Consider the following 27,111-nt stretch of genomic DNA (forward strand, 5'->3'; position numbering starts at 1 on the left):
CCAGAGAAGAAGTGCCTATGAATCTACTGTTTGTACCTGGAAACAAAGACAATGTTGGACATTCTAAGAAACCATGTAAGGGGCGCCTGGTGGCTCAGTCGGTTAAGCATCAGGCTTTGGCTCACGCCATGATCTCATGGTTCATGAGTTCGAGCCCCACATGGTGTTCTCTGCTGTCAGCACAGAGCTCCCGCTTTGGATCCTCTGTCTCCCTCTCTCTCTGCCCTATGCACTCTTCGCTCTCTCTTTCAACAATAAAAATTTAAGAAAAGAAACTATGTAAAAACAATTACCATTATCATCACATCAGAATGAACAATAATTATGTCATAGGTATGGTTATAGGAATATCCTGGTAAGGATATAGGTAAAACTCATTGGATTTCTTTCATTGATCTATTTGGGGAAATTTTTATGTGTTTAACCTCATCCTATTATTCCTGTTCATCTCCTTATTTAAATAGTCAGTCATGCAGGTACTTGTGATAGCCTGAGTGAGCTCCAAGAGAGCTAGCCCAACTTGGGGCCATTTCCATTGGAAATAAAAGCATGGATTAAGGCTGGCAGTGAGTCTGTTCATGTGAGTACAGATGGACTCCAAGAGTTTGCTGGAACTGTGATTTGACAGCAGGATCACCCAGGGAAGCCATGACAAAACCTGAGAACACACTCAGATCAGTGCCCGCATGGGAATTTCAGGGCTGAGCAGAAAATCAAGCACAGCCACAGGAATGGGGTGTGTTGAATGGACAGAAAATCTTTACGTTTTGAGTGGTGGTGAACAGACTTTCCCTAAGCTGAAATGAGACAGATTGGGTTGTTCTCAAAGGCTAAGATGTTTCTGGGAGGTACTCAGGCCTGTAAGTGTGGAGACTAGACTAGATCACAAAGGATCGGTGTAGGGTTGTCTTAGAAGACTAAGGTAGGGTGGGGGAGTCAGACTGCTATCTGTGGTTGAGGTGTAATTTTGTCAAAGGACAGCAAAATGGATCAGATAACTTCTTGAGGGGATTGACTCTGCTAATAATGATTTTCACTTTTTTTTAAAACTTCATTCTTGAACTCCAGCTCCTACAACTTAGCTTGGGGTTGTTTAATGATTTCGAATCAGTTTTATCCGTAGAATGGAGTTAACAAGTTACAAACACTCATCCCAAACAAGAGCAACATTGTAAACAACCTGAAATTTATCGGTAATCCATAAATTCTGTAGTTATCTATAAAACTGCAGGTTAAGGGGCGCCTGGGTGGCTCAGTCGGTTGTGTGTCTGACTTCGGCTCAGGTCGTGATCTCGCGGTCCATGGATTTGAGCCCCGCATTGGGCTCTATGCTGACGGCTCAGAGCCTGGAGCTTGCTTCAGATTCTGTGTCTCCCTCCTTCTGCTCCTCCCCTGCTCTCTCTCTCTCTCTCTAAGAAATAAATAAACATTAAAAAAAAAAAATCTAAAAAAACCTGCAGGTTAACTAATATTGGCTACAAATACTCATTACATTTTTTTCCTTTACATTTAAACCTTAGTCACAGACCACATGATTTTATTGCTGACTTTAAAATATAACAATTTTTACAGACAATTATTTTACATCTACAGGGTCACTATTTTTGCATACCTTTACCATCTCTGCCAGTTAAACTAATTGTGTTGGTTTTGTCAGTTTTGAGTGAGAATAATTTTGCACTATCAGGATAAAAAACGATATCATTTGAAACAGAATAGATCATGATGTGTGTCATGGGCTGAATTTTGTCTCTCCAAAATTCGTTGCGTTGACATCCTAACCCTCAGGACCCCAGCATGTGACTATTTGGAAATAGAGTCTTTCAAGAGGTGATTAAGATGAGGCCCTTAGGGTGGGCCCCAATCCAATCTGGCTGGAAGCCTTACAGGAAGAGGAAGTTTGGAAACAGGGAGAGACATCAGATATAGCCATGGGCACAGAGAACATGTGAGGACATGGCAGGAAGGCAAGCCCAGGTCAGAGACCTCAGAAGAAACCAAACCTGCCAATACCTTGATCTTGGATCTACAGAACTATGAGAAAGGAAATTTCTTCTGTTCAGCCTACCCAATCTGTGGCATTCTGTTATGGCAGCCTTAACACACAAATACAGATTTGATTCCTACAAACCACTAAGAGGAAGTACAACTATAATTTTTTTATTTATTGTTATTTTATAGAGAAAAGGAAACAAAACAAAACAACTAAAGCACAGGAGCCAGAGTTTGAACACAGCAGGAAAGGATCAGAACCTTGCCTTTGACCTCCAAGCTTTCTTCCCCTTGGTGCACTATACAATGCTATTAAAATAATATTTATATTATACATATTTATTTTATTGTCTCATTGAGTATATTGTTATGGGAGGAAAAAACATATAAGTTATGGGAGGAAAAAAAACAAGAAAAGCAACAGAGAAAAAAATGCAGCTTTGGAACATCCATAAGAAAAATATTTCCACTGAGCAGATAAAAACCATGACGATACATTGCCATAAACTTGCATTGCTTAGAGTAATAATCAAAGTTCACACAGATAACATGGAAGGCCTCAGGGCCTGTGTGGAGACAACAGAATGACTGGAGGCATGTTGTCAGCACTCAAGAAAAATTACAGAAGATAAGTAAACTTTTGTATGAATGAACACCTTTTTGAAATAGAAAAAAAAGACAATATGCTTAAAACACGTAGGGGACATAGAGCACAGAATTGAGAAACAAAAGTAAAATAATACTTGTATTATATATATATATTATAATATATAATTATATTATATTATATATTATATAATATATATTTATATATATTATATAATATATATTTATATTTATATGTTTATATAATATATATTTATATGTTTATATAATATATTTTTATATTTATATATTTATATAATATATAAATATATTTATTATATACTATATATTAATATATTAAATATTATATATTTATATATTATAATATATTTATATTTATATATTTATATAATATATATTATAAATATATTATAATATATAAATATATATAATATATATAAATATATATAATATAAAATATATTATATTTATATAATATAATATATAATATAATATGTATTATATTATATATATAATTATATATTATATGATATATAATATATTATATATTATATGATATATAATATGATATATAATATATTATATATATAATTATATATTATATATCATATAATATATAATTATATAATATAATATAATATATATTTTATACAGTATATATAATATATTATATATTATATATATAATACTTGTGTATATAAACAAAATTAAAATAATTACTGAGCAGAAAATCTTCATTTGTTTAAATTTTACATTAATGATAAAGAGTAAAGACACTGTAGTATTTTGAATTAACCTCTCCACAGAGAATCACTAGAAAAATTGGAGCAAAATGAAAGAAGGCATTTATCTGAAGGCATCAGACAGCTGGCCAGGCAGTAAGGAATTGATCCCCACTTATGAGGGAGGGTGGTGGAGCCCCACTTTGGACTGCTCTTCCCTCTGGATGATTCCCAACACAGAAAATAGAGGATGAGGGACTGAACGGGGCTATTGACATGCTTACAAGCACAGGAACAAAAATTAGACTTTAGAACCAAAACGGAGGTTCCTTGTTACCACATGTCCAGACTTTCATTTGAGACTTGAAGAGTTACATCCTACTAGTAAAGAAAGAACCAGAAATACACCAGGTCTCATATTTTACAGTCAAAGAAACCAGTACACAGAGAGGTTAAATAATTTGCCAAAGGTCCTACAATTACTAGTAGCAGAACTGGTATTTGAACCTGGGTAGTTGGGCTCCAGAGGTCATGCTTTTTATTATCATATTACAGAATTAAGTCTGCATAATATTGATACCCAAATCCAACAACGACAGCAGAAATGAAACTTGAGACCAATTTCATATAAAAATTTTGATACAATAATCTCAAAACAACCCAGAAAACAAAATTCAGCAGCACATTAAAAGAATGTTACAAGACTGGGCACCTGGGTGGCTCTGTCGGTTAAGTGTCTGACTTCAGCCCAGGTCATGATCTCACAGTTTGTGAGTTCAAGCCCCGCATCGGGCTCTATGCTGACAGCTCAGAGCCTGGAGCCTGCTCTGGATTCTGTCTCCCTCTCTCTCTGTCCCTCTTCAGCTTTTACGCACTCTCTCTCTCTCTCTCAAAAGTAAACAAATAAATATTAAAAAAATTTTTAAAAGAATGCTATAAGAGAAGCAGGTGTGATTCAGACTAACAGTGCAAAGAGGATTTACCATGAAGAAAAGTATTAATTGAATTCAAAATATTAATACAATAAGGGCAAAATCTCAATAATATCCATAGGTATTGAAAGTTATTTTTATAAAACGTAATATCCATTTTTGATTTGAAAATACTCTTACTAAAACATAAACAAAAAGATGTTTTAATTATACATAGATGAACTCAAGAGTCCCTATCATGTTAATGGAAAACACAAGATATATTCATACTAAAGTTGTAAATGAGACAAATTATTACTGGCTAGTATAATTATCAGGATTAGATCAGAGAAAGAAATAAGAGGCAAAATATTTGAATAGTGAGAGGTAAATTATCATTATTAATAGAATAAATTCTTTTATAGTTTTAAAAAACAAGAGAATTGCCTTATAAATTATTGTGATCAAAGAGACATTTTAGTAAGATGGCTGACACAAATATGATATACAAAATTTTATGGCCTTTCTATATAGAATCAACAAACAGAATATGAAATGGGAGAAAATCCAAGTTATAGTAATACCAGTATGATTTTTAATGTTTATGAATAACTTTAACAAGAAATGTGCAAAAGCTCTGTGAACAAAATATGAAAATGCTATTATTAGATATAACAGAAGACTTGAATCAATTGGAAGATGCACCCTAATCTTGGATAGAAATACTCAAGATCATAAATACATAAATTCTCTCTAAAATAAGGCCATGCATTTGATACAATCACAACAAAGTAACAATATTGCAATTTTTAAAAGAGACTAAGTAAATCAATGACAGGAAACAGAATCCAAAGACAGGAAGCACTATGGGAGTAGTCTAGAATATTAAGGTAACATTGCAGATCAGTGCATAAGAACAGAGATTACTCAATAAATATTGAGAAATCCAAAAAGGCATTTAAATAATAAATGACTTTATTTACTTACTCCTTGCACTAAAACAAGTTTTAGATGGATTAAGTTTTAAGCCATAAGAGTCCTAGAGAGCACCCGGGAAGCTTTTCTTTTCTTTTCTTTTTTCTTTCCTTTTCTTTTCTTTTCTTTTCTTTTCTTTTCTTTTCTTTTCTTTTCTTTTCTTTTCTTTTCTTTTCTCTCTTTTCTTTTCTTTTCTTTTCTTTTCTTTTCTTTTCTTTTCTTTTCTTTTCTTCTTTTTTTCTTTTTCTTTTCCCTGGTTGTTTTGTTTTGTAACCTCCAAGTGAAGGCTGCATTAAGTATGAAAAAAGAAACAGAAATCATAAGATAAAAGATGGATAAATTCAACAACATGTAATGTTACAGGTATCAAAAAGCGCCATAAATATTTTAAAGACAAACGACAAATATTTGCAAGATATGTCTAAAACAAAGGGCTACTTTTCTATAAATGGTGCCTATTACTGACTAATGGTGTGGGCCCTTGGGCTGATAAAGGAATGAAAATACTAATATATTTTAAATATAGGAAGAGATGTGCCTTTGAACTAGCAATCCCACTTTTAAGAACCAGCAACTTCATTTCCAGGAACTTATCCTTCCATATTTTCCATATGCTTCCATTTCTGTAACCAGGTGTGCATTCAAGGATGGTCCTTGCAGCCCTATTTGTTGTGATGAAACTAGAGGCAATGTAAATATTCATCGAGTAAAGACCAGTTAATTAATATGGTGAAGCTCTGGAATAAATGATGTAGGCTTAGATGTACTTGCATGAAAAAATCTGCAAAGATATAGCGTTAGATAAAAAACAAAAACTAGTATATATAGTATGGTTTGGTTAACTTGTAACCTAGAGATCCAAAATGTTTGTTTTAAAAACTATACTTGTTAAAATATTTACTGCAGCAAACTATTCACTTATGCTTGTCATAGAAAACTAATGTGAAATAAACCCATTATGTAGGATATCATTGAATTTCTGTAATCTCAGTTATATCCAAGTGGTTTGAGTACACTTTTTAGAAAACATTAACATCTTTTGTGGCTGAGTGTCTTTATTTTGTTCTATTAAATGGGGTAGAGTTCCATGGGAACATTGATTTTACCTAATTTCATTTCATTTCATTCCATTGTATAATAATCTGTTTCTCTGATGGGAAATTTGCTGGAATTCTGATTGACTTTTTTAGGCAATCTATCTTCTTTTCTTGGCAAATTTGAAGAGTTTTTGGTCTTTCATGTTCTGTAGCAATTGTGATTTGTTTAGGTGTGGATTTGTTTTCACTCATTATCTAAAGAGCAGGCATACATCTTCAATGTGAAGGTTCATGTCCTGCTTTGGCTTTGGAGGCCTTTAGCCATTATTTCTTGAATATTTTCTCTGACCTATTCTTTCTTTCTGGAGCTCATATTAGACTTATTTTGAAAGTTTTCATGCCTTACACATCTTTTTTTTTCTCTGTGCTACATTCTAGATGATTTCTTCCAATCCTCCTTCCATTTTGCTGATTCTCTTTGATGTGTCCCAACTACTGATTACTCTAGCTACAAGATTGTTTTTAATCTCAAAGACTGTATTTAAGATTTTCACTTGTCTAATTTTTCAATTCCTGGATCTTATTTTATGATTTCGTTTATTTCTTTGAACAATTTAAGATATGTATTTTAAAAAGCCTTAGATCACACATCCTCTACTTAGGTATTAATTCTACATTTCGTGGTTCTGTGAACTCTCTTCTCTGATATTCTTCATATGTTTTATAGTTTTGGTGCATGAGGTCATCTTAATGGAAAATATGTTCTCTAGAAGGCCATCATATACAACTGGCTATGAGACCTCTTTGTAAGGCATTATGATGAACTCTGCTTAGGTACAATTAGGGCCCTAGGTTTTTAGTCTTTCTCTTTTGTCTTACACTCAATTTCTCGGCTTGGGATTCCCATACTATATGAACAATGTGATTTCAGGCCCCTGTACCTTTATTTAGTATATATTCAAGCTCTGTTTTCTTGAAATCGATTCTGTTTCTACTCACAGCCTAAATTGGGTATTTTTCCATCGACCAAGATCCTGGCTGTCTGGTGGAACTTGTCTAGTCCTTGTACATAAATTGAGCAAAGCTTTTCTAGCTCAGGGCTCTAAACATTTACCCAGAAGATCTTAACATCCAAGGCCCTAAAACATATATCTATTATAGATGCTTATCCTTTTCTTCCCCTATAGCTTCAACTTCTGCTCCATGGCTCTGAGATCACTCTCTTTTTGATACATAATGATAACCATTTCTTTCTACTGAGTTCAGTGGTGCAACAGCAATTTCTGACACTGAACTCATTTTCCAGGTTAAAATATAAGCATAACATGATGCATTTGTGATGATACCGGAAACCATAGGAAAATAACTTTACAAAGTTATGCTTTGAACCCCAGTGATGGCATCAGATTCTGCCGCTGTGCTAAGTGAGAAATATGACAGATCTGTAATGCATACTTTTGTTGTGACAGAGTTATATTAATGGTAAATGATCATTCTCACTGAGGGGATATTATTGAAGTTCAACTTGTCTCACTTTGTACTTCAAAGTTTTCAAAGTACTTCAAAATAGAACTGATTGTTGAATAGTCACCTGTATTTTTGAAATGATTTGACTTGGATAACATGATATGCAATGAAGGAGAAATTACCAAAATGAATAGGCTGAAAGGCAACAATTCGACACAAAAGAAAGTGTAGAACATTCTCAGTGCCGCACAACGGGATTTGACATCGATTTACATGTCAGCACATTTTCAGATCTATTCTGAAAAGGAAATTTTCCCCTCATTTATTGTGGTGAAAGTGACACTAATCACATTTTATTTGGCCTGACAGTCCCACATTAATAAGAATTAGCATATGAAAAACTTTACATAGATGACACATAGGAAAAGTCATGATACATAATTTTTACCTCAATAAGATTTGTTTCCTGTTTTATTCATGCTGCTGCTCAACAAGTTAGAACAAATGTACTCATGTAATTTTGAAGCCAAAAAAAATAAATCCTGTGGTTAAATTTTACATAAACATCTCTTTCCACATCCTTTGAACAAGAGGTTTTAAAAGCAATCTGTTTGAGGGGTACCTGGGTGGCTTAGTCGGTTAGGCACTTAAGCATCTGACTCTTGACCTCAGCTCAGATCAGGATCTCGTGGTTCATGGGATTGAGTCCTGTGTCGGGCTCTGTGTTGACAGTGTGGAGTTTGATAGGGATTCTCTTTCTCCCTCTCTCTCTCCCCTCCTCCTACAAATAAATTTAAAAAGGAAAACATTAAAAACACTAAAACATTAAAAAAGAGCAACCTGTTTGAAAATCTTTGATGCTAAACCTTTCAAATTTGTTCCTATTTTCTAAGAACATAAAGAAAACATGACAGAGTTAGAAGCAATAGTCTCCTTGCAAAGAAAACACTTTTATTTTCTGTTTTTCATCTCTGCTATCAAAGATCTCCAGGATGCCTGGGTGGCTCAGTCAGTTAAGTGTATGACTCTTGATTTCAGCTCAGGTCATGATTTCATGGTTCTTAAGATTGAGTCCCATGTAAGGGCGCCTGGGTGGCTCAGTCGGTTAAGCGGCCGACTTCGGTTCAGGTCATGATCTCACAACTTGTGAGTTCGAGCCCCGCGTCGGGCTCTGTGCTAACAGCTCAGAGCCTGGAGCCTGTTTCAGATTCTGTGTCTCCCTCTCTCTGACCCTCCCCCGTTCATGCTCTGTCTCTCTCTGTCTCAAAAATAAATAAACATTAAAAAAAAAAAAAGATTGAGTCCCATGTCAATTGGGATTCTCTCTCTCCCTATCTCTCTGGCCCTCTCCTACTCTCTTTTTTCTCTATCCGTCTCAAAATCAATAAACTTAAAGAAAAAAGATCTCTAACAGTGTGTTTCTATGACTAAGTGGGACTGGGGAGGGGTATGTACAGTACCATTAAAAGTATTGATTGCTAGGCACTGCCTCCTGGAATTCTGATTCTCTTAATCTGTGTTGGAGTCCCCAGATCTGCATTTTAATGAATGTCTCTTCCACATGATTCCTGTGCTCACTAAAGTTTGAAACAAAAATACTAATTGGAAGGGATACATGCACCTTAATGTCTATAGCAGCATTATCAATAATAGCCAAATTATGGAAGAGCCCAAATGCCCATAAACTGATGAATGGGGGCGCCTGGGTGGCACAGTCGGTTAAGCGTCCGACTTCAGCCAGGTCACGATCTCGCGGTCCGTGAGTTCGAGCCCCGCGTCAGGCTCTGGGCTGATGGCTCGGAGCCTGGAGCCTGCTTCCGATTCTGTGTCTCCCTCTCTCTCTGCCCCTCCCCTGTTCATGCTCTGTCTCTCTCTGTCCCAAAAATAAATAAACGTTGAAAAAAAAACAAACAAACAAAAAAAAACTGATGAATGGATAAGGAAGAAGCAGAATACACACACACACACACACACACACACACACACACAATGGAATATGACTCATATAAAAGAATGAAATCTTGCCATTTGCAATGATGTGGTCAGAGCTAGAGTGTAATATGTTAAACAAAATAGAGAAAAAAAAATACCATACGATTTCATTCATATGTGGAATTCAAGAAACAAAACAGATAAACATAGTGGGGGGGGGGGAAGAGGCAAACCAGAAAACAAACCCTTAACTGTAGAGAACAAACTGAGGGTTGCTGGAGGGGAGGTGCACAGGGGAAAGGATTAAATGGTTGATGGATACTAAGGAGGGCACTTATTGTGATGAGCACTGGGTGTTGTATATTGTGCACCTGAAACTAATATTATACTGTATGTTAACTAACTGAATTTAAATAAAAACTTGAAAAAGAAAAAAACAAAAAGACAAAATATATCATCCTGCAATTTAAAACTCATACACTATAGGGGCACCTGGGTGGCCCAGTTGGTTAAGCGTCCACCTTTGGCTCGGGTCATGATCTTATGGGTTTGTAGTTTTGAGCCCCAGTCGGGGTCTCGGCTGACAGCAGGGAGCCTGCTTTGGATCCTCTGTTTCCCTTTCTTTCTGCCCTTCTCTGCCTCTCTGCTCGTCCCCTGCTCACGCTTGCTCTCTTTATCTCTCAAGAAATAAATAACAACAAATAAATATTTAAAACTAATTAAGTAAATGAATAAATAAAATTTATATGTTCTATGCTAGATCTGCAAAATCGAATCAGGAAAATACCAAGAACATTTTTTTCAGGGGGAAACGGTACCAAGGAAGTGATTAAAATGTGAATGAATATAAAGAAGTATGTGTGAACCACAGGGATTTTGATAATGAGTCAACCCTAACATATCTGATGGGAATAATTTATTGATGGATTAGGTAAAAAAAAATACACAAATTACTAGAATTTATAATTTAATTGAATTCAAGTAATATGATTCCTAGAATATTATTGGCAGAAATTAACTCATAAAGTAAATGGTTGAAATTACACAATCAAATTTATTATTCATGAAAGCATTTATATTGGGTGATTGAGCAGTCTTAAAAATTTTATTTGTCAAATAAGCCAGCTTTTAAACTTAATGTTATTAAGATAAGCCATGAATTCACTTCCTCTTTTTAGCTTTTAAAAAAATTCATTGTTGCAATATTATTACTTTTTAATCATTATGGTTAATGGAGAAAGCAAGTATTCAATTTTAGGTTTGAAAATTGATAGGCACCTTTGCTCCTCTGTACTGCATATGAATAGAACAAGTTTTCAGAGTCTTCTTATTTTATTGCTTCTTAATTAATTTTTATTTTCTTACACACTTGTTGAAAACAAAAACATTAAAAGCACTGTAATTTTATTTATTTCTTTGTTTATTTATTTATTTATTTTCCAAAGGTTATTATTTTTGAGAGAACAGAGACACACAATCGGGGGAGGGGCAGAGAAAGGAGAGAGAGAATCCCAAGCAGACTCTGCACTATCAGCACAGAGCCCGATGGGGGACATGAACTCACGAAACTGTGAGATCGTGACCTGAGCTGAAATCAAGAGTTGGACGCTTAACCGACTGAGCCACCCAGGCGCCCCTAAAACTACTGTAATTTTAATAAATGTCAGCATTTATCCGCACCCATCAGTCACATGTAGAGAAGCACAAAGCAAACACTTTAAGACAAGGGGAGTCCACAGTGGCTTTGAGGTGGGACATCCCATCAGAAATTCTGCATCATCATCTTTATCCATACATGTAAACATTGCACGTTTTTCCCAATCAATACCAAGGATACCAGAAAACTCTTTAAAATGTCTTCAGTTGTTTCACCATAAAGAGTTCACAAATGTGTATCTTTACAAACATCATCCACAAATTTCATAACAATGTGCAGCAATTAAATTCTCTGCTTCCATCCAATCTTAAGATTAAACAAAATTGGATTGAGCTCAATCTTTTAATCGTTTGCTTACTATTAAAATGTGAGCTGTTTTATGAAGGTACCTTCATCAGCTTGGCCTCAGTTTGTGGCTGCATGAGCAATGCAGGGGCTCCATAAAATATTCTCTGTTTGTATCCGATTTACTGTTCAATGTAGCTCTGAAATTGACTTTGAAGGCAACGTTAAACAATTGTAATTTGGTCCTCTGACTGGGTTTTCTATTCTGCCTAGTTAAGACTTCTTTCTTTGAAGCTGCGAAATAAATGGAGGATTTTTTTCAAGTGCACATCATGGTTTTGAAACACACGGTAAGGGGCACCTGGTGGCCCAGTCAATGGAGCATCCGACTTGAGCTGGGGTCATGATCTCAAGGTTCAAGAGTTAGAGCTCCACATTGGGTCCTCTGTTGTCACCTCAGAGCCTGCTTGGGATCCTCTGTCTCTTTCTCTCTCTGCCCCTCCCCATTCATGCTCTCTCTCTCTCAAAAATAAAAAATAAAAATAAAATACACAGCAAGATGGATGATTTTGTGCATTTGTATCTTTTGGTTTTCTTTTTCTTTTTTTTTTTAATTTTTTTTTAAACTGTTTATTTTTGAGCGAGTGAGAAAGAGAGAGAGAGAGCTGGGGAGGGGCAGAGAGAGAGAGAGAGGGAGACACAGAATCCGAAGCAGGCTCCAGGCTCTGAGCTGTCAGCACAGAGCCTGACGTGGGGCTTGAGCCCAGGAACCATGAGATCTGACCTGAACCAAAGTTGGGTGTTTAACCGACTGAGCCACCCAGGCGCCCCTCTCTTTGGTTTTTCTCACCAAAGACACACCAATATTTTGGATCGTTTGCAGCTTCACGGCAACAAGGCTGACCTTCAGTTGAGCATCTAAGTGCCTCTTACTCTTTGTAGATGTGCTGCTCCCGCTTGCCACTGTTGGTTCACAGTTTGTGATTGACAGCCTGCTCTCAATGGCTTCACTTTCAAGTTCAATGCAGGAGGCAAACTTTTTTTTTTTTTTTCTTTCTGCATCATTTGAAGACTTTTGAACAAAAGCAACAGTCTCCTCAGAGGGTGAAAAAAAAAAAAAAGAGGAAGAGAATAAATCACTATGAAAGGAAGGAAAATCAGAACTCTTTTCCCATCAGTACTACAGTAAGTCAGTAATGTTTGGGGGAAAGCCATCTTAGTGTTAATTTAACATTAGTGTTAATTTAAGAAGAGTCATGAGGTCGTCTATCCATTTAGAGCCCAGCAAAGGAAGGAACAAATGTTGTGATACCAAGTTTGTCTGAGAGAACTTGGATCCATAGTAACATGGGCCCTTGGAATTATGCCCTTTTCAAAAAATATTTTTTTTAATGTTTATTTTTGAGAGAGAGACAGAGTGTGAGTGGGTGAGAGTCAGAGAGAGAGACACACACAGAATCTGAAGCAGATTCCAGACTCCGAGCTGTCAGCACAGAGCCCCATGGAGGGCTCAAACTCACAAACCACATATCATGACCTGAGCCAAAGTCGGATGCTTAACTGACTGAGCCACCCAGGCGCCCCTGAATTATGTCCTTGCCACTGCTGTAAAATTTTACTTGGGGAAATGAGGGCTTTTGTAATTCTCCTTTAGTGCCTAATATAATCAGAATACTTCGCGTGCCTGATAATTATAATTCAGTTTTAGTTTGAGAGACAAAAGTTGTGATATTTCAAGGTAGTTCTGTTTGAAAGTGTATTTTGAAAACATCCATTTGTTCCAACATAAACGGACAATTCGAGCATTATAAGGATTTTGTGTTTGCTCACGCATGATTTCGGCCAATAGAACTGCTAGGTGAGTGGTCCCTGGGTGTCTCAGTCAGTTAAGCGACTGACTTTGGTTTTGGCTCAGGTCGTGATGTTGCCGTTCTTGAGTAGGAGCCCGGAGTCAGGCTCTTTGCTGATAGGGTGGCCCCAGCTTGGGATTCTCTCTCCCTCTCTCTCTGCCCCTCCGCACTCATGCACTCTCACACGCGTGCTCTCTCCCTCTCTCTCTCAAAATAAGTAAACTTAAAAAGAAAAGAAAAGGAAAAAGAACTGCTAGATGAAGCCACAAAGCCGCTGCGCGAGCTGCATGGGCTGCTCAAAATACACACACGTGCCTGGATCGCAAACATCAACCGGCTACCTTGGTTCCCGTTTGTGTCACAAGCTACCCTCATCCACATCTGCTGGTACAATTCTCTGTCCCGTTTGTATAACGCTTCCTCCATCATTTGACAATAATTCACCATCAACTCTCCTGACACCCACTTCCTCAAGCAACGGCTTACGTTCTTCAAGATAGAGCGCCCTATATACTGAGCCGTTGATTTCTTAACCATTTAAAATGTAGGAACTGCGCTGTGGTTTTTGGTGGATTTCTTTTTTTTTTTTTTTAATGTGTCACTGACAGTTTTCGAGCGTCATACCCCTAACCTCAGTTTTCCTGTGAGCCCTATGGTTTTTGTTGCTCAATTTTACAGTGTGAGGATTTTTAGGAAGGCATTTGTCCCATTATAATAAAACCAACCGTAATGAGTAACAATACAAGCTTCAACAGAAGTTACAAATATTAAGTAATTATAAGTAATATTTATTGAATGAGCTCCGTGTCCTAGATTTTTACATATATTAGCCATCTAGTTTAACTTAGTCTTAAAATGACCCTAGGGAGGTGTAGTTGTTATCCCCATTTTATAATAAGATTTAGTGCAGTTAAATAATTTATTCCCCATCACAGAATTAATAAACAGTTGGGATTTAAAGCCCAGCTCTCTTAGGTTGCAGATCCTGCTTCAAACTACAGGGCCAAGCGACAGCCATGGTCTAAGTCGTGTGCCTAGGGAATAAGGCCTTGAAATTGGCCAGCCTTGGGGTCAAATCCAGATTCACCACTTACTAGCTGCATAGTATTAAACAAGTTACGTCAACTTTCTAAATTCAGTTTTCTAATCTGAAAAATGGAAGGCAATCATAACAAAATAGCTAATATTTATTGAGCACTTACTATTTCTCCCAAAACACTTTAGGAGATAAATATCATCCCTTTTCTACAAAGGACAAAACTCAGGCTTAGAAAAGTTAAAGAATCTGATCACAGTGGCACAGCTAGTAAGGGGGTGGAGCTGGGGGGTAAGCCTCAGTCTGTTTTCCCGAACCACTCTTCACCGTAACCCCCAACAAAACCTTCCTCCTGGCTGCTGTCTCTGAGGGTTAAAAGGGAGGCTGTAAATAAATGACTCAACACTGTGCCCAGTCTAAGGCATGAACTTAGTGAATGAAGTCAGTTATTATCACCACTGGCAGTTAGCCAGGAGCAAAAATCATTATAAAACAAGGTAAAATGTAAACGCTGCCTGGTTTGGGACGTGAAAACGCTGGGGGAGGCGGGGTGTAAATATCCAGGAAGTTCAAAGGGGAAAATGGGGTATCTGTGACTAGGCAGACAGAGATGGAGAGATAATATATGTAGAGCAAATGGCAGAGACCCTAACTAACATAGATAGGAACTGTGAGTCTGTTCAGGGAACAGAGGGCAGCTGAGGGATGGTCTGTGTAAGGAGTGCTGGAAGGGTAGATGAGAAAGAGAGACCACCTGAGCGTCCCTAGGGAGGGCCTCCCACTGCCAGGAGAGGAGTCTTGGCCAAACATGGGGCACGCTGGGGAGTCAGTTTGGTCTTTGAGCAGGGAGGTAACATAAGCAGGGTTGAGCTCCGAGGAAACAAATCTGATTAGGATTACAGCAGAGAATGACCGAGGGCGTGGGCAGGGCAGAGTGTCTGAGTCATCAGACGCCTCCCCTGTCAGCTTCCAGGTGAGTGTGGGTTCTCCTGACGAGCACATTCCTAGGCGACCTGGCCTCTCGTGTTCCTTTATGGCTTGTTCAGTGTGCGGTACAACAAGGCCCTCTGCAGGCAACCTGCCGGCTAGACTCAGAGGAACTGAGATGAGGCAGGATCTTACAATTCATCCAGTCGAAGAACCAAGGTTGCAGACCGTGGAGGCCCATAGCAACCCTGAAGAAGCAGCACTGTGACAGAAGCAGGCTAGGTGTGAAGAGCACACTTCTGACCAAAGCAATGGAAGCGTGGGGGACCAGCGCTCTGTATCCTCTGTTTTCCAAAAGCAGCTTAAAAAGCTAGATTCTTTTTATAGGAAAATATCTTGTTCTCTAAATGTAATCTTGTTTTAAAGGAAACACCATGAAGGTCAAAGGAAATGAATCTGCAGGCTGAATCTGCCGTGGAGGCTGCGTGTTTTTCACATACCACTTTCAACCAGGGACGCCATGGAGAGATGGTCCTTAGAGTCTAACAGACAAGAATATCGTGTGTGGAGGTTCCCAACAGAGTGAAATAAGCACGCAGCTGGACCAGATCACAGGTCGTTCAAGTGTCCATCCCCCGCGGAGGGTTTTTTAGTGGTGCTTCCAATTTTTGCCCCTCGCGTAGACTGCTGCCATTGGCCATCTTTCTTCAAAGTGTTTGTGGGACTCGGGTTAGGGTTGTGTGCGTGACATGGTGGGAAGGAAGTTGATGAGATTTGTCTGTGGATGGGAAAACCACTCAGTCCCCATCCCCTCACCAAACCAAGCCAGGTGTGCCCCAGTTAGGGGACCGGTGCCAGAGAACCCTAGTCCACAGCCTAGGGTCAAGTGTTTGCAAGTAACCTCTTCATCCCCTGAGTCCTGAAGATAAACCAGGGTCTGTTTACAGTCCACAGTCTCTCCCTGGAACGTACATTCATCTGTCAGCGGGCACTTAAAGGCTGTTCTGGCCCCACCCTCAGGATGGTATGCATATCTTAATAATCAGCAGATGACAGCAGGGAATTTTTGTGGTTGATCCATGACCAAGGTTATTATTTCATACATTCTAAAGAAAGGAGCTTTTTTTCATTTGCATGCAAACCACTTGGGTATTATCTCTAAGCTCATCAAGAAGCCAACTATTAACATTAATATTTTCCATAACATTTAAGGAAGCATTATCAGACAGAGTTTAGATGAGGGACTTGAGCGTAAGACCTACCTGGCTCAGTTCTAGGCTCTGCCACCGAAAGGCTAAAGTGACCTTGAAAAAGCAATAGCCTTTTCTCTGAGCCTCAATTCCATACAGGTGTGGATTAATTAAAATAATGCTAATAATGCTTTTCAAGCATTGTAAGTGCTCATAAGTGATCGCTGTATTACACCATTTAACTTGATTTGTGAGGAGACTTAGTATTGAATCAAAATTTTAGGGCAATTTTAAAGATCTGTAGATGCCATTCTTTCCAGAAAGATGTAAAGCCTAATTACCATCCTCTTAAAGATCAAAAGCACTGCCAGTTTGATACCTGCTTGACTGCGGTCCTAACCAAATTTCAGTCTAAGTGATTTATGCTCCAATAATATCCGAGACACAAAAATTATAAAGAAAGGTCATGAGATATATTAGCGATAAGACCTGACGAAACAATGCGATTCCCCCTCGTTACCATATAATCATATTCCTCATCTTTATGGGATGTTTCTTTGGAGGCTGTGGGTGTTGCCCACAGTTTGGAATATCCATCATGTTTAGTTTTGGCAGAGGAGTGAAGTAGAAGGGTAGTACTTGTTTATTCACGTGGATATTCTCCAGGGGGCCTAGCCTTTGAATCCCGAGGAAATGAATGGCTTAGGCTCTCGTAGTCCGAACTGTGCATTCATTCCTGAATTGAATAATTAACAGAAATTTGGAGCTGAATTTGGAAGATCTGCTTCTGAACGTGCTACTGAATAGGGCCGCACCGAGGCTTGGACAGAAATGTGGACTCACCCAGATTAGCAGTGCCAGACTCTGACAAATTAAATTTCAACACCTCCGGTTCGTCTTGGCAGATGCTAGTAACCTGATGTCATGCAGCCATGATGTAAGCCAGAAAGAGTGGTATTTTGCAATAGAGAGATTCTGGTAACCCTTCCCATGAATGTGGGTTGCAGGATATCAATATTTACATCACACTACAGAGAGTTTGTTACATTTTGCAACGCAAGAAGTTAGGTGGCTTACTCATGGTCTTCTGCAGAGACAAACTGCCCTTATGTCCAACATCAAAAGCTTAGATTGCTGATGTTTGCCTTGTTATTTTCTGAAGACACTTTCTCAATTACATATAATGAATGGAAGGAGATCTCCTTGACATCACCAAAATGGACATTTCCGAATTAAAGGATTAGATTTGTATTGTGGCCAGAAACACTAAAAGATAATCTATGTTATAATTTCATCTACTTCCGGGATTATAAAAAACATAACATACAAAAAAGTAATTTGGGATGGGGCACCTGGCTGGCTGAGACAGGAGAGCATGTGACTCTTGATCTCGGGGTCGTGAGTTCAAACCCCATGTTGGGTATAGAGATTACTTAAAGAAAAAAGTAATTTGGGGAAAGAAGATACAATAACAAGTAATTATAATTTTCTCTGTGAATTTACTGGCTCACGTATGTTTGAAATTATGGTGTTTGCCCTCACCCTTATCATGCTCCGAATGTTAATTAATGAAGCACTTATGAATATTGATGACTTAAGGACGTGTTCTCAGAGATTGAAGGGTAGATATCTAAAGAAGACAAAATGGGAAATGAACGAACCTGGTGAACCCCTTATCCTGCTTGATTTAGTCAAAGGTGCCAGAAACATGTTTTCCTTTCTTTCCTGAATGATCCACACCACCTAATAATTCATGACTGATAGCTGGAAATGTAATCTTGATGCCAAGGGCTTCCCTGGCAGGCTTTTCTCAGGGTCTTGCACAGGAAAAAAACAGAAGATAAAGAAGTTTGCAGAACATCTTGTATTTATATGCATTGTCTCACTTAAGTCCTACTTACATGTGTAAATATTGCCATAGGAATGCCGGAGATTCCTCTCTGCAAAATGAATTCTAGGCTTCAGGGGACCAGACGATTACTTTGTATGACAGACCACCAACAGATGGCTTCTCATAAGCCACATTCTAAATGTCTGTATGGTCTCACCGGGGGAATTTTATACTGTTAATGCACACTCTTCCACACTGAAAAACTCAGAATCCCTATTGGTTTCTGTTTTGGTTTGGCAATCTGGACATTTTAATTCTCTGTCTGGTGTTTCTTAATTTCAATTATATTGTGTTTACAGTTTAGAAATATTTATAGACAGCAGACATTTATAACTTTTTAGGTTATCACCTCTCCAGGCTCCAGCATTAGTTCCTCTTTCCTTTCATCAAGAGGCAGTCCTTAATTAGGCTTTATTGTCTCTTCCTGGACTCTCCCCAGCGTTTTAACACCTTTTTGAAAAGCTCGGGAAGATCATAGCTTTCTAGGTGCGGTCGCTGGAGTCACTGGGAGGAAACTTCACCTCCCCACTTTTTGGTATGATGTAACCTTTGCATACTTTGTGAGGACAAGCAGAAAATGCTGACGTGTAATTCATCGGCATTAAATTCCTTATGAAGGAAAAACAAAGCTGGCGAAACGCCTTCTACTCAAAGGAAAGCAGAATGTAAAGTTTTGTTTAGGAGCGAATGGAAAAGTCATTACAGAAGTGAAAGTCTTGTTACCATTGTAGGCACATTCACGTTTGATCCTCCTTTAACCCATCTTGTGATCAGAATTGTTTTGCTTATCTACATCGCAATGGAGAAAAAATAAGGTCCATAGTTTTAGATTGAATCCAAGAGAAAGTTGGTAGATATTATTCTTCTTCAATTCCATGTTTCACTTCCTCTAAAGACAAAATTTTAAATGATTGTTTTGCAAACCAAACACTCAAATAGACACCTAAGATGATATCCGGTGGTGTGTTTTGGGGTTCGATGTGGCGTGGGAGACAGAGGTGGTGTTGAGAATAATTCCACTTGTGGGACAAATATGGAAAACTTTCTCTTGACCCCCAGTCAAACTCTAAAAACTAGCAGGGCCTTGTAGAAGATAAAACCAAAGCCTGAAGAAATTAAAGGACCTGCACGAGGATAATTCTACTGATGTGGAAGAAGTATGATTAAAGAGGAAGGGACCCTAATTCCCAAGTGGGGATTTCTATCATTGTTCCATTTTCTCTCGCTATGTGCAAATCTGCTATCAAGCGTTCAGAAACGGCGGAGAAAGTTTCCACAGGTTGTCGGCTGGTGAAACAATTCCTATGTCCGATTCTTCAGTTTCTATTTCAGGGCTGATGGTAGAATTTTATTTATTAGTAGAATTCTAGAATTTCAGGCCAAATGGATAGTCACCAGGTAATTCCACTAACAATAGGAAGAGGCGATGAACATAAACATTAGGGGACCACTGAGTCCGACACAAGGTTTTATAATCCATGCAGAAACAGAAATGTTTCACCTACTCAGGGCTCAATATCCAGATAGCTTTTAGTCATCAAAAACTCTTCAACTTATTCCACATTTCACAGATACAGGCTACACAGTGTTGTCACGAGCTGGGTATGATTTATGTTTGCCTTAGACATCCATTTTCTTTTCCCTGGTTTAGGCTTCAGGCACATGCTTGCATCGCTGGAGGTGCCATAACACTGACCTCATCCTAGCATTAGACACCATGAAAACAGCATGCTTTGGACTAGGTCCGTAGCACAGTGATCTAACCTGCCGGTGGTAGCCAGCACGTGAAGAACCCAAGCTTGGCATTGCTTTGGCTTGCTGCAAGGTTGGTAATTATTCCCATGAAAATTCACATCTGACGTGGTCAGAAGCATGAAGCTCAGTCTTTCTGCAGTAAGAACAATAACCACACAACAACAGCAACAAACCCAGAGTAGGACTATGAACTTGACTTCTGTCACAGTAGCTTGTTCACTCGATTCCCATGGCACCCTAACGATGGCAGTCTGAAGACCAACGTTGAAGTTTATTCTCTCATTTCATCATGATCCCAACTTCCTTTATTTTCGAGTCCAGTCAGCTTGGGAAGTTTTGTTGTTTCATCGGAAGATTTCGATTTGGGGCCCACTGATTTTTATACACGCCTCACGAAAATTTCTTACGAAGGCCTCACAGTGGTCTTCCTCCAGAACAGATGTTGTAAGGTGATTTCAATTTTAGACACCTAAAAGAGAACATTGGTTTCTGTGTGAATTGGACGGCTGCTCGTATGGTTTATTGAGAATGATATACATGCTCTGGTACAACTGTTGTTCTTGGTTCTCCATGCGGGTCCCCTTTCCCCACTGGTGGGCCCATCCCCCATTGGCTATGCACGTTAACTGGCTCAGAGCCAGATCCTTCTCCAGAGGATTGCCCTTGGCCAACAGAGCACCTAGCCTGAAGATCCCTGGGAGATTCCAAGCTCTCACCCCCTTTCCCATGCTACCCGTACCCTTTCCCATACTGCTACCCATGCTGGATGACACAGGGCACTAAAACCAAGATCCCTCACCTTCTTGGGAAAGGTCTACTGTGCCATCCATATCCTAGATCTCCCTGTGGAACCCAGCTGAGGCCACGTCTTTGCTCACTGTCTTCCTCTGCTCTGGTTTTCCTTACTCCATTACAGGGTTCACCTTTAGAGCACTCCCTCAGCCAATGACTTGCACAAGAATCCCCATCTTAGGTTTTGCTTCTAAGGAACTTGACCTCAGACAGCTGTCTTGTTAGCATTAAAAGGCCTGACTTCCTTCCCCCCACCCCCCAGCCCATTCTTGGTCTCTTAGGCAATTGATGTAACAGATTTTATCTCAATTTATCTACAATTGACATAACAGAGGTTATTCTAAGATACAGTTATTAAGCAAGCAAACGTTTTCTTATTTTGCACACTCAGTCTTGGTCATTTTAAAAACGACAACTTACTTAGTAGGCTACAACAAAGGAAATGTGTTTGCGCTTTTTCCTTTAATGTATCTCACACATTTCTTGACTTTTTCCAAGTTACATGGATTTCAGAAAAAATTACAGTGTGGATAAAATAGAAATTAGAACACACAAGTAACTTATACTTGTGGATCAAGCTTATTGTCTTAGGTTTTTAGCAGTAGATAGAATCTCCTGTATAAACACTCAGCGGATGTCTGAAAAGAAAGTGGCCCATGTTTGTCATCCATTTTCATTCATTTAATACTCATTTCTAGAATTGTTCGTTCAACACATATTTGCTGGGTGTCTACTGTGTGCCAGACATGGTATTTATCACTGATACATAACTGTGAACAAGATACACTTAATCTCTACTCTTGTGGGGCTTGCTGTCCTCCTTACTCATAACTTCGACGTAGGCAGAGAGAGACGAGGTTGAAGGGAAACTGTAAATTGGAGCTATTCTATTGCAATTGCAGGTAGATTTTTACTGTTTGTCTATGTTTATAAGAAAAAGCACCAAAACAAATCTATGTAGGAAGTTGCCAAATTTGCCGCCATTTTTCACTAAAAAATTATACATGTCAGTGTTTGGTACGATGTAGGGGCTCCATAAATATTCATTAAGTGAACAAGTGCCCAGTGACTTCATATTTTTTTTCATACCTCTTTGTTATGTAGCAGTAAAAAATAGCAAGAAAACCACTTAATAATAATCCAACACCAATCCCAATTGCAATGTATTTTTCATAAGAATCCACAGCATATGAAGTTAAGGTCAAGTGTTCACACCTTTCTCCAGTATAACCAGTAAAACACCTTTAAAGAAAAAAAAAGAAAAGAATGTATATTTTGAAAACTCAGAGTGATAGAAATTCAAAGAAATGGCCAATTTCAAAGAATGACACATTTCAATAAAAAGTAAGTAATTTAAAGAGGAAAACACCAAATGGAAGCCAACTGCTAAATGTATCGAAGAAGCTATGTATTTTACAATAATCAATTCATTAAAGCCCCGTAGTAATGTAACTCCCCTCATTGGTAGAAGGGAAAGGTAGCTGCTTGCATGAGTTGATCCAGAAAATTATTAACCTACTCTTTCGTAGGAGATTGCCCAGAAACCAATGATCATAAAAATAGTACTTAATTGTTCTAGAACTTTATATTCCTGAAGTGTTTTTGCTATAGTCTATTTCATCTCATCCTGTAATCAACCCCGTGAAAACTCAGAATCCTCTTCGCAGGTTGCTAAAACACACGTTTGCATTCAGGAGTCTTGAGGTAGGGCATAAGCTTCTGCATTTCTGACAAGCTCCCAGGTTACACAGAAGCTGCTAATGTGGGAACTGTATTTTTGAGTAATGTGGGTTAGGTAGTTTAGAAAAAGACTCCTTAGATATTCAAATATAGTGAGTCATGTTCAGATGATGTACCCTTTTTACAAGATAAGAGAGAGGTGTGTGGAAATGTACTAGGTGAAACACATAGAAACACTAGGTGAAACACAAATGCATCTCCTCCCATCTCTAGGACTTGGAAAGCTCTTTGCAATTACCTGCAGATGGCTTTTTCCAGCTCATGGTGGAATGCACAAACACCATTGATGCAGTAACTATTGTGGTCTTCCAGGCAAGGATGTGAGAACTTCAAGGCTATGGGCCCTTCTGTGTAGTCAGCTAGGAGAAGGACATACAATATGAACAGATGAAGGGGGTCACACTTTCATAGTAGGTTTGTTACACACGTGTAAAGAGACCTTTAATTTGAAGAATATTCTTTGGGTGCTCTGCCATTTAAACTATTGGCTGATTCCAACAGCAGGCTATATTCACAAAGGTTAGGTTAATATCATTTGGACACATCACTAATTAATTAGGGGATGGAGGTGGATTGATTGTTCTATTCTCTAGAAGCTACATAATAAGGTAGAGATACCAGGTGGCCAAAAGGTGGCAGCATTGATTCTCATTTTAGCAGGCTGTGTTGAGCAAGTCTCCCCAAAAGTATGCCCAAATACGAATAAACGTAGAAGATCGCACCCAATTTTTCATTCTCCCCTTTACACCCGAGAGTCTGCACTTAGGAAACTTGGATTTACAGAGCTAATGAACTTGATTTCTCTTCATTCCCCCAAAGAAGACGAGAATTGCCTGCTTCTTCTTCTGTGGACTACCACTGAGAAGGTAACTGCAAAGGAAGCACTTCAGTGCCGCATTTCAGAAGAGGCATTGTTATGACCTATACAAGAACCAGAAACAAGTTATGGCTCAAGCTTCACATAGTTGAGACAACATCTTTGAATATTAATTGGCAATTTTACTCAGTTAAAGATACATTATGAGACAGTGGGAAATGCCCTAGAAACAGAATGAGAAAATCTGACTTCTAACACTGTGCAAATGACCACATCTGGCAAAACTTTTGTGCTCAAGTGTCCAGAAGCCTCTGCATGGGAAGCTTCCTCTTGGGAAGCTGTGTTTTGGCAAAACGAATACATTTCAGGATGTTTACTCCTCATTCCCTGATATACTGAAGACATATACCTATGCCACCCTTGGGGTATATTCAGTGGGGATGACCCTTGGTTAAAGCACAATTGGGTCCTTTTTGGTAAAAATTGAATTACCGATCTTTAAATTTGTCCCAGGCAGAATCAGTAGTGTTTTATTTTGTCGTTATTATGAATAAACATACCTCCCCGTCTTTAGTTATCATGTTATATCATATTTGCCTTTGCTAAGTAGATTCACAGAATCCTACTTATTTGTTTTAAGGGGAAAAAATCTAAAAAGGCATGTATTTTTTATATTGAAAATACTAAATCTTAGGTACTAAGCCACCAATAAGACACTGTGTCATATAACTCCATGTCGATTAAGAACACACAATATTAACCTTAAAATTTGCCTTTATCTTGTTGAGTGTGGTGTTGTGACTCTAGTCTCATTTTAATAATTAACTCTCAGCCCGTGAGAATTTCCCATGATAAACTGGGCTAGGTTCTTCCTGCTTCAAGACTAAATTAATTGAATTAGCCAAGCCTGAACCAGGATTTGCTAGGAAATGTGAGAACTGGAAGATACCTCCAAAGAAAGAATGTGCCAGAGAGACTCCTCTTTCCTCTAAAAAGAATATTAGTTTTAAGTTTATGAAAAATTTCCTAAGATACTGCATGCAGATGTTTGGAGTAAATTTAAAAATGGAAATTTAAAAGGAAAACCTTGATAGAGGTTCTCTATCAAGAAAGCATAGGACAACTGTAGAGATGATATACTTGATCCCCTGTTTTCCATTATTATTATCTGTAACTTGGAAATCTTGCCTTGCATTTCATTGTTAAGGACGTAAGAAGTTGGTGCTGGGTGCACTGTTCCTAAGTCAATCACTGAGAGGAAAGTCTACTTGAATTTTCTACCGTATTATCTTCCAATGAAGATCTTTTCCTCTTTGCTCAGAGGCTCAGAAGACATGAAGACGTTGGCTAAAAATGATCCTAAAGCTCACACGGAGTTTGTTTTGCAAACGGATAGACATTTAAAACTCAAACTGGCAAAATATTTTAAGTAAATGTTTTAATTTAAAATTATTGGTAAAATGAGGCATGTTGAAATATTACTATCTTTCATATTCAGAAACAAAGTATCTGACATGATCTTCTTTTATTTGCCTGGCTCTGAGCATAAGCTATGTCGTTTCCTCTGTCCTGTCACATCACCAATCTTCACAAGAGGGGGTGGTGATTTGGGTGAGAATCATAACCACCTGGTACACAGGTCTTGGCAGGTAACAAACCTTCCAAGTTCACCTCTGAGAGTTCAAACAGGTTCGAAAAAAATACTGATGCTCAACAGCAGCCAGAAGCTATTCTAATAATAACAGTAATAGCAATAATACAGGAAAAGAAACACACCATCACCATAACAACAAAAATTGGGTACACGTGATTAGGAAACAGAGCATATGTTAAAACAACAACAAAAACCCCCCAAAACAAAACAAGAAAAATGATCTTTCCAAAGATGGATTAAGTCTTCTCCTTGTCCTAATTTCTTCGGCTGCAAAGTCATAGTCACAGATTAAAATATGATACCAAAATATCAGTCATCAAAAATGCCCAAATGGGGACAAACTGCCTCGGGACACAAATGGATTATTGGGGACCAAGCTGGAGTCAAGCAGAAGGCAATTTTTAAAAGGCATGTCTTTGCTCGCACTTTTACCTGTCACGTCTATTTAACAGCATCCTGCTTAAAGAGTTGAATGTCTAATAATAAAATGCACATTAAAAGATTTCCAGTGTTGCTTTTGATCACAATCCAAATTTCTCTCAAAAGGTAAAAAAAAAAAAAAAAAAAAAAAACCACTGAAAATACAAAAGTGTGAAGAAAATACCTTCTGTTTTGTTAACTGTCCAGTTACTTTGCTGGGTTGTGTTTGAAGGTGTTCCAGTCACGGCTGCCTCTTCAGTCAATGCTGTCATTGCTATATGAAGGGGTGGGGGGGGGGTGGGGGGGGAGGGAAAGCATGTTTAGCAGGTGAGCCTCCTTCTATGTGCAAGCAACAGATGGAAAGTTATGGACAAGCAACAGATCAAAAGTGATTCTTACTCTGCTTATTCTCACTTTTGTTCTTTTCCCCATCGATGTACATTTGAAAAGCATAACCTGATTAGGGCAGTTTCCTGACAGTTTCTCATCCATACCTACTTCCCCGACTACCTTATCATTCCAGAAAATAGAAATACATTCATTTTTAAGAGCACGTGGATTCATTTATATACTAATTCAATCGCAAGGATGCTATGGCATAGTGGTTAAAATGTATCAACTGCTCTTCGGTTACAGAAAGCAAACATACAGGTCTCAAAAAAGAGGGTAGCATAATCTGTTAGGAGTCTGTATTACATAATAAAACTCAATTAATTCACAGGTGGCTTGTGCTGTTCTTTGTCGTGAAGAACGACGGTTAAAAGCCAACTTCTCACTAAAACAGAACAAATCCTATTCATAGTTTACACTGATACAAAATTAACAAGACAAAAACAAACTTCCTACCTTTGAATAAGAGATAGACTGATATTGGCACTCCGAAAGCCATTTCCAGCTGTTGTTAAACAGTATCTTTCTTATCCTCCCAGACTGACGGGTGGAAGGTTTTTATTGAGCTCTCCCGAGTCTTTCTTGTATTTATATTTCATGAAGCGTCACCTGCCGTTCTTACCAATCAAAAAAATATGTACTTTTGGCAGGAGCTGTAGGTAAAGCCCTTGAGGCGCTCACACACTTATTTAGGATACCTGTGTTATCTAGCAATGTGATCAAGTTTTCTTTTGAAACACTGGTTTCCTGTTACCTGTGGGCATAATCGTGTATGTAAAAGTACTTAAAACAACAAAAAAGAATCTAAATTCAGGAAAGGCCCCATTGCGTGGACAGAATTGTACCGAGCTCCAAAGTTACTAGGAATTTACATAGGCTTCCAACAAGGGGGAGTTCTGATAATTTGCAAACCAGGAAACAGCATAACCTGTAAATGAATCAAACATCTCTGAAACTGCAGTCAGTTACACCACCTCTCAGTACAGACTGTGTTCTATCGCAAATCAAGATATTTTGTAATTTAGCCGCGGGGGGGGGGGGGGGGATTAAATTTGTGTTAAAAAC

The 27,111-nt window shown here is 38.3% G+C and overlaps 1 protein-coding gene across 1 annotated transcript; it reads right to left on the reverse strand.

Moving 5' to 3' along the window:
• Window positions 1–17,038: 17,038 nt before the first annotated feature.
• EPGN (epithelial mitogen) lies at window positions 17,039–26,597 on the reverse strand. The gene is made up of 5 exons (XM_025921875.2): window positions 26,503–26,597; window positions 25,841–25,930; window positions 23,004–23,124; window positions 22,115–22,267; window positions 17,039–20,702 (listed from the first exon to the last, which is right to left on the reverse strand). Exons 1-5 carry the CDS (start codon window positions 26,543–26,545, stop codon window positions 20,648–20,650), a joined length of 462 nt encoding a protein of 153 aa, XP_025777660.1. The 5' UTR covers window positions 26,546–26,597; the 3' UTR covers window positions 17,039–20,647.
• Between the last annotated feature and the right edge of the window lie 514 nt (window positions 26,598–27,111).

The sequence above is a fragment of the Puma concolor genome, chromosome B1 (genome assembly GCF_028749965.1).
Source record: "Puma concolor isolate L17-30 chromosome B1, mPumCon1.1.hap2, whole genome shotgun sequence".
In the NCBI taxonomy this organism is placed as follows: Eukaryota; Metazoa; Chordata; class Mammalia; order Carnivora; family Felidae; genus Puma; species Puma concolor.

Bases quoted from the DNA above. Each gene is read 5' to 3' on its own strand.
- EPGN (XM_025921875.2), bottom strand. From the start codon at position 26,545: ATGGCTTTCGGAGTGCCAATATCAGTCTATCTCTTATTCAAAG. The intron at 25,931-26,502 runs GTAGGAAGTTTG...CCCTTCATATAG, and splicing joins AGTCTATCTCTTATTCAAAG to CAATGACAGCATTGACTGAA. The intron at 23,125-25,840 runs GTATTTTCTTCA...TCCTTCTCCTAG, and splicing joins GACAGTTAACAAAACAGAAG to CTGACTACACAGAAGGGCCC.